Consider the following 8,432-nt stretch of genomic DNA (forward strand, 5'->3'; position numbering starts at 1 on the left):
CACTCAACTCATCAAAATCCCAGGTGCCTGCCAACCACTGAATTCATTGTGCCTTCTGAGATTCTGCATAAAGAACCCATGCTGGGACGCCTGGGTGGCTCAGTCGGTTAAGCGTCTGCCTTCGGCTCAGGTCATGATCCCGGGGTCCTGGGATCGAGTCCCGCATCGGGCTCCCTGCTTCGCGGGGAGCCTGCTTCTCCCTCTGCCTCTGTCTCTCTCTCTCTCTCTCTGTCTCTCATGAATAAATAAATAAAATCTTTAAAAAAAAAAAAAAAGAACCCATGCTAATGGGTTTCCGACATGAGCTAATCCCTATATTCGGATTATCAGAGCACATTGCAACTGTACTGGTGGAAGTAGCCCTAATATGTCTCTCACCCTCCAGTGCCAACATATTGCTGACCGTATTCCAATCTTCTGCCCATCTGAATGTCTGTGCATCTGTCAGAGTCCCATGATTCTTTCATGTCCAATCTAAAATCCCATTCCCCTCCCCCCAAAAATAATAAATAAATTAATTAATTAATTAATTTAATTAAATAAAATCCTCTTCCCTGTTTGAAGGCTGCTACTGGTTCTTTCCTTAGCCCAATATTACTTTTTCCTTCCCTGTACTCAAAACACATTCTTAAGGCACTCCCCATGTTTTTGCTTGTTTGTTTTTTGTTTTGTTTTGTTTTGTTTTTCCTTCATCTCTAGACATTCTTGGCATTCTACCTAGTAGACACTAAGCTGTTTAAGGGCAAAAAGTATGTTTTATTCATCTCTGGGTTCTTTCAACCTCTGCCATGAATGTGTAACCACTTAATAAATATATCTTAAATTGGCCCTACAAGCTAAGATTCATGAAATAGAAACCCACAAAGGAAAATTCACAGAGGTCACAGCAAAAATCCAATATCATGCAGGGATATTCGTAAAACTTTCGGGACCTCAAAAAAGATGACTGACTAGAGTTACACACCTATTAAATTGGCTAAAAACTGGAACACTGACACCACCAAAAGCTAGTAAGGATGTGAAGCAACAGGAACCCTTATTCACTGCTGGTGGGAATGCAAAAGGTAAGTTGCTTTGGAAGACAGTTTCTTACACGACTAAATATATTCTTACCATACAATCCAGCAATCCCATTCCTTGGCATTTACACAAAGGAGTTGAAAACATACGTCAACACAAAATCCTGCACAAGGATGTTTATAGCAACTTTATTCATAATTGTCCAAACTTGGAAGCAGCCAAGATGTAGCTCAGTAGGTGAATGGATAAATAAGTTATGGTACATCCAGACAATTGAATATTATTTATTCAGCGATAAAAAGAAATGAGCTATGAAGGCATGCAAAGACATAAAGAAACCTAAATACTTACTACCAAGTTCAAGCAGCCAATCTGAAAAGGCTACATACTGTATGATTCCAACTATATAATATTCTGGAAGAGGCAAAATTATGGAGACAGTAAAAAGATGAGTGGTTGCCAGAGGTTGAGTTGGTGGGGGCAAGGAAGGGAGGGATAAACAGGCAAAGAAGAGAAGATTTTTAGGGTAGTTAAAATACTCTGTATGAGACTATAATGATGGATACATGTCATTATACATTTGTCCAAACCCATAAGAGTGTACAACACCAAGAGTAAACAGTAATGTAAACTATGGACTCCGGTTGATTATGATATATCAATGTAGGTTCATCGATTGTAACAATGTACCACTCTGGTTGGGGATGTTGATAATGGGAGAGGCTGTGCATGTGTGGGGTAAGGGAATATATGAGAAATCTCTGTATCTTCCACTCAATTTTGCTGTGAACTTGACATTGCTCTAAAAAAAGAGTCTTAATAAGACAAAAATACCTACAGAATTTGCATTACATTTATCCATATTTACTAGAGCCATTCCCTCACTCTATCACTTAAATACAAATTTCTTACTTTCACACCTCTACTGCCTAGGTTAAAAGCATTCAACTCTTTAGCTAAATAAAATGCAGTCCTCAAGCATGAAATGCAAGCAAATCACACAAAGAGAGACAATTACATCTTCTTTTACTTCCTCTGAGGTAATCTTTATATGTGTCAACTTATCTAGTTTTATGACTCAAGAATATTTTTTTAAAACTGTGTTAAATCAGGTTATTAATTGGAAAGAGAAAAAATGGAAAGAGGATGGGAACTAGTTAGTTAACATTAGTGATAGCTAACATTAGTGATAGATGTCTTAAATCTCTTATCTCATTTAATTTTCAAAATCATCCAGTGTGTTTATCCTTACCTTGCAAAATAAAAAATGGGAATGGGAGAGGACCTCAGAGATAATTCCTTGTTTAGGTCAGTCACCTTCAAACCCAGGTGTGCCTTCTAAGTACATGTTCTTAAAGTGACACCCCACCACCTCCCAGAATGTAAGAAAGTAGAGATAGGTGGGCATCATAGTAATGGTTGATAGGAATCAGTTCTGTGGTGCTAACCAGAAAAGGAGAGATTACATAGACATGAGAGATACCTGAGCTGCATAATTTAGTGGTCATCATTTGGTGGATTTATTGCATTCATTTTTGTTTTCAATATTCAGAAGAGGATTAGCTTCATCCGGTTCTTATTTTCCTAGGATACTGAAGTTCAGTTGGCTGATGTAATCTCACAAGACTAAAGATAGTTGTGTAGTATTACTAGTAGGTGTGAAAGAACAGTGATTGGCAAAAACAATTAACTATATTAACTTAGGCTTAAATCTGGGCTATGGATATGGAATAGCTCCTAAAAGTCATCATAGGAAACTTTTTCTATGCTCTCTCTGTCAGACTATTTTGCTTCTTTAAAAAAATTTCCCTAGAGGGGCGCCTGGGTGGCTCAGTCCTTAAGCATCTGTCTTTGGCTCAGGTCATGATCCCAGGGTACTGGGATCGAGCCTCGCATCCGGCTCCCTGCTCAGCGGGAAGCCTGCTTCTCCCTCTCCCACTCACCGTTTGTGTTCCCTCTCTCGCTGTCTCTCTCTCTGTGTCAAATAAATAAAATAAAAAAAAAAATTTCCCTAGAAAAATCAGTCTCAGATTAGTTTTTAAAGTGTAATCTTTGATCTTTTTAAATTTGTATTAAAATTTTTAAATTTGTTTATAAATAGGTTATGTTGAAATAAAAGACAGTCTGTGCTCTTTTCAATACTAGAATGCATCATGATAATTTTCACTTGTTACTTGTAATTTTCAGAATCTGTCATTCTTAGCTTTAATTTTGCGTTAAGGAAATTTAAAGTTAAATCTTGACTTCAGACTGCTCTCTGCTGACTACTTTTTATTGGCTTTTTGACCAAAACAGAATAGCAAAATGCAATAGAAGCCCAAAGTAATCAAGCTTGAGTTGACTAAATTCTATACTAAATTCACAGTTTCTATCAACTTAACCATGGAATACAGGTCTCTTGTAAAATATTTATAGTGAGAGTGTTAAAGAACTTGGTATACAGCTTGCTTTAGTATTTTTGTCCACTTGAAGTAAATTTAAGGAGATCTGGAAGGCCTGTGTCTTTACAGAAGTGGGTGTTGTCTTAGATTTCAGCTGAGCTATGTCTCAATAGGAGTCATATACCTCCATCTTGTGGCTCAGTCATAAAATTCCCACACTATCTTTTTTCAAGATAGTCTAATTTTGTAGTAAGTTTCAAACTTCCCAGTCTTTTTTTTTTTTTAAAGATTTTATGTATTTATTGAGAGAGAGAGAATGAGAGACAGAGAGCATGAGAGGGAGGAGGGTCAGAGGGAGAAGCAGACTCCCTGCCAAGCAGGGAACCCGATGCGGGACTCGATCCCAGGACTCGATCCTGGGACTCCAGGATCCCGGGACTCCAGGATCATGACCTGAGCCGAAGGCAGTCGTTTAACCAACTGAGCCACCCAGGCGCCCCGCAAACTTCCCAGTCTTTTAATGAATGCCATAATCATATTGAAAATTTGTTTAAGATTTGTGTAAAACTGGATGGTACTTAAATATTTAGTGGCTTTTAGGAAGGTAAGCATTATCTCAACTGTTCCTAAAAGTCACTAATAATCATGAAACACAAATTTATTCTCCTGGCCAGTGAAAAAGCCATTTTCCCCTATTCCCCTAAAGAGAAAAAAAGCTTCTTTTGCATTGTTTGATTTTTTCCAGTGATGTAGTCACAACTCTTTTTAAAATTCCATTTTATCAGCTTATCATTAGGTATTTAGTAAGGAATAAGATCAAAAGATTTATTTAAACCCTAATATGTTATCTCTTTGCTTTCTCACAGTCTACCAAATTCATTCTTTTATTACAGAAATATTTTTTTATTTTAATTTGGTCAGTTTTCTTCCTTAAGAATCAATACTGATATTTATTCAACATGCACAAAATGGGGATTATGATAGCTTTTTTCTAGTACGTTGAGAATACCCATGAAATCTGCAATTATATAATTTTAGTGTCATTTATTATTTAACTCAATTTATTATGGACTTTTTTTTTAGTCATTAAACATCCTCTCTCTCTATTCTGCACACCAGGATCACTGCTCTGTGCTAACTCTAGCTGCACTCCCAAACCATTCTGATCTTTTCAAAATGACAGCTGAGACTCACATTTTTTTTTTAAATGATGAATTTATGAGCCCGATGTTTGAACAGAATCTTTTATTTTTCTGTTAAATCCAACCACCTAATTAAAGCGGCAAATCCCTCTTAATGTACATCTGATTGAAATTAATGTTGGGGGGTTTAGTGGTCTAACATTGTTTCTGATTACATGTTGCATGTCATGGCTAAATTCTCCATCTTGCTACACTAATATTTATGAAGACCTCCATATTGGTATAACGTGAGCTTTTTATTCTATTGAATTTTTGTTTTTATGTGATATTTCTTTTATTTTTTATTTGATATGTCTCATCTGTGTCTCTTAGATTACTTCAAGTTATTTGGGGTACATATCAGCTATGATTATCTAATTCTCTGTCACCTTCTATTAAAAGAACAACGTTCTCATCGTTAACTCTGTCTATATGTTAATTGCTGTAGGGATTATAACCTTGCACTTTGTTCCTTTGGTTCATTCATTCTTTTGATTCATGTGATGCACTCTCTAGCTATTGTTCATTGTCTAGTAAAATTTTCACTTTGGAGAAGTGAGGAAAGATATATTCTCAATTAAAAAAACAATGAATTATTTTCCAAAATGGTAATATATCACTCTAACTGAAAAGTAAATGCCTCTTTCCTTTTCAGAGGCGAGCTGCTGATAATTTGAGAAGACATCACCAATATCAAGTAAGTTATTCTAGTGTATCTTGAAATTTTGCATTAAAATAAAGTACAGTCCCCTCTTCAGAACTGACTCAAGAGAGAAATCATATTTCTGCACTGAATATCAATTCTTGTGTTTTGACATGCCTCAGGAGGTTATGAGGAACCTGGTGAAGCGATACGTTGCCGCAATGATCAGAGATGCCAAAACTGAAGAAGGTCTGACTGAAGAGAACTTTAAGGTAATCATTTTCATCCTCATCACCAAGAGGCAGGTTCTGCAGAGCATGGAACCAGACAAGCACATTTAAAATCAGAGCTGGAAACTCAGCCCTGTGTTCCAGCAAGCCCATGTGTCGTCGTCATTGTCGTTTTCTTCTTCTTCTTCTTCCTCTTCTTCTTCTTCTTCTTCTTCTTCTTCCTCTTCCTCCAACTCCTCCTCCTCCTCCTCCTTCTCCTCCTCCTCTTCTTCTCTTTCTTCTTTTCTTCTTCTTCTTCTTCTCTTTTCTTCTTTTAAGATTTATTTATTTTAGAGAGAGAGAGAAAATCTCAAGCAGACTCCCCACTGAGCACAGAGCCCAACACAGGGGTTGATCCCACAACCCTGATATCATGACCTGAGCTGAAATCAAGAGCCAGATGCTTGACCGACTGAGCCACCCAAACACAAGACTTTTTACTTTTAAATTCTTACTTTTAAATTCAAGACTATTTAACTATTAAAAAGAAAAAAAGCAGTGAAATTTCTTTTCAAAATAGACTGTTTTCAAGCACTTTCAATCTGAAATATGGAGGGGGTATACTTGGAGGCAGAGAAAATCTTAGTGCCCAGTGGCATTTGGACTTGCTGATCCTAGCAACACTCTAACGAGTGAGCTTTAAATTTCAGTCTGATTTCTGAACCCTAAACATTTAGTAACTAAGATGCTAAAAACAACAACAAAACCCTGTTTGTGCTCTGCACAGCTTTGGTAGTAGAAAATTCAAGGTTTACGCTTAAGTATACCTTACAAACTTAGTCTTTCTCCCTGAGGTGTTTTTTTTTTTTTTAATTCTATCAGAAGAGATAGGTGGAATACATGTAATGTATATATGCTTGCACATGTGTATAAAATACCTTTTGTTATTCTGCCTGAGTTCTTAGAGGTTTTGGAAGAATGAGCAAGTCTGTAAGATCTTAGAGGCAAAAACAAACAAGTAAAAAACCCTCCAGAAGACTCTTTAACAGTGAAAAGCAATAGGTCTGACAAGAGAATAGAGATAAGTAGCTGGTTAGGAAAGAAGGTAGATGAATTGCAAAATGCAAAGCCCGGGTTGAAAGTTGTCCAGGATCCCAAATGTTCTTTGCAGCCACAGCCTCCAAATTTTGTAGTTAAATGATTCATGGTGCTTTGGGAAGTAGGTTGGAGGCAGGAGGCCACCAGGAAGGCCAGCGTCAGGTTAGGATTGAGAATTCAGTTGTCCCAAAAGATAAAAGTAAAGGATGAATCTAAGAAATGCTGTCTGATCTGAAGCAATTGGTGAGATTTAGCAGCTGACCCAGATGCTGAGATAAATTCAACTCCAAGGTGGTAAACAACTGAAGGTAACCGCCAACTCTTGGAAGGGCAGACGCCCCAGTAATTACTTTGTTTTAGATGGCCCTTGGGACAGCTACATGTGCTAATATTAAAAATCTTAAAAAAAAAAAAAAAAGCAATCCTGAGAGAACGAGAGGTGACTTGAAAGCAGATGAAGCTTTCGGAGAGGAAGCATTTGAAAGTGCAGTCCCACAGAAATCCAATATACACCCTTATTTCTTTTTGCATCGGTCCCGGGAAGTCTCTGTGTTGCCACAGAGCTCCAGCGGGGAAACGAGCAGGCATCAAAATGACTCAAGGGCCAGGGACAGAACCGCAGCAGAGCTTAATCCTCGCTCTTAAAAATGAGTGAAAACACCAATAAAAAATTTAAAAAAAAAAAGAGTGAAAACACACCAGAGCCATACATGAAGCATGCTGGTGATGGTTCCTAATGTCCATCTGTTCAGGTCCTAAGCTAATGTCATCCTTTTACATCCCACTTAGGAACTAAAGCAAGACATTTCCAGTTTCCGCTTTGAAGTCCTGGGGTTGCTCCGGGGAAGCAAACTCTCCACCGTGCAGGCGGCTCAGGCCACGAAGGAGTCCTTCAATTCAGCCGACTCGGATGAAAAGAGCGATAACGAAGGCAGCAGCAAGGACAAGCGAAAGAACTTCAGCCTTTTCGACTTAACCACTCTGATTCACCCGCGATCCGCCGCCATTGCCTCCGAGAGACACAACATAAGCAATGGCTCCGCCCTGGTGGTGCAGGAGCCGCCGAGGGAGAAGCAGAGAAAAGTGAATTTTGTGACCGATATCAAAAACTTCGGGTTATTTCACAGACGATCAAAACAAAATGCTGCTGAGCAAAATGCAACCCAAATCTTCTCTGTCTCAGAAGAAGTTACTCGTCAACAGGCCGTAAGACCACTGGAGAGAAATATTCAACTGGAATCTCGAGGATTAGCTTCGCGGGGTGACTTGAACATCCCGGGTCTCAGTGAACAGTGTATATTAGTAGACCACCGAGAAAGGAATACGGACACCCTGGGTTTACAGGTGGGCAAGAGAGTGTGTTCCTTCAAGTCGGAGAAGGTGGTGGTGGAGGACACTGTTCCAATCATACCAAAGGAGAAGCATGCAAAGGACGAGGACTCTAGCATAGACTATGATGTAAACCTCACAGACACAGTCACCCACGAAGATTACGTGACCACAAGATTGTGATACTTGAAGGAGGAAGCGTTGATCCTACATATACATATTTTCCGTAGTGCTCTGGGTAGGGGGAAAATTAGCAAAAGCTAACTTACACTTTATAGCATTTATCATCTGTGGCATATTAACGTGTAACATGTTTAACTAAGGCAAAGGCTATCAAAAACCCTGGTTTTGTAACCAGCTTTTGCTTCCACAATTTGTTTTACCTTTTTTTTTTTTTTTTTGGTTAATAAATAAACGCACTGTGTATTCTTGTACTGTTGCCATAATCCACAGGAAATTTTTAGCTCTCTTTTTCAACTAAAACAAATCCACCTTATTTCATGTGGTAGTTGACTCCTATGATAGATATTTTTATATGCAGAAACCAATGTAGCTGAAATATTAGAGCTTT

General features: G+C 38.3%; 1 protein-coding gene across 1 annotated transcript in view; it reads left to right on the forward strand.

The window, feature by feature from the left end:
- Positions 1 to 8,044, forward strand: part of TRPC4 (transient receptor potential cation channel subfamily C member 4) — a 193,936-nt gene extending 185,892 nt beyond the window's left edge. The window contains exons 9-11 of the mRNA XM_021678301.1: positions 5,238 to 5,279; positions 5,408 to 5,497; positions 7,322 to 8,044. Coding sequence (XP_021533976.1) covers positions 5,238 to 5,279; positions 5,408 to 5,497; positions 7,322 to 8,044 — 855 coding nt within the window. The remainder of the gene's footprint in view (positions 1 to 5,237; positions 5,280 to 5,407; positions 5,498 to 7,321) is intronic.
- The last annotated feature ends 388 nt before the right edge of the window (positions 8,045 to 8,432 follow it).

This window comes from Neomonachus schauinslandi, chromosome 3 (assembly GCF_002201575.2).
Source record: "Neomonachus schauinslandi chromosome 3, ASM220157v2, whole genome shotgun sequence".
NCBI lineage: Eukaryota > Metazoa > Chordata > Mammalia > Carnivora > Phocidae > Neomonachus > Neomonachus schauinslandi.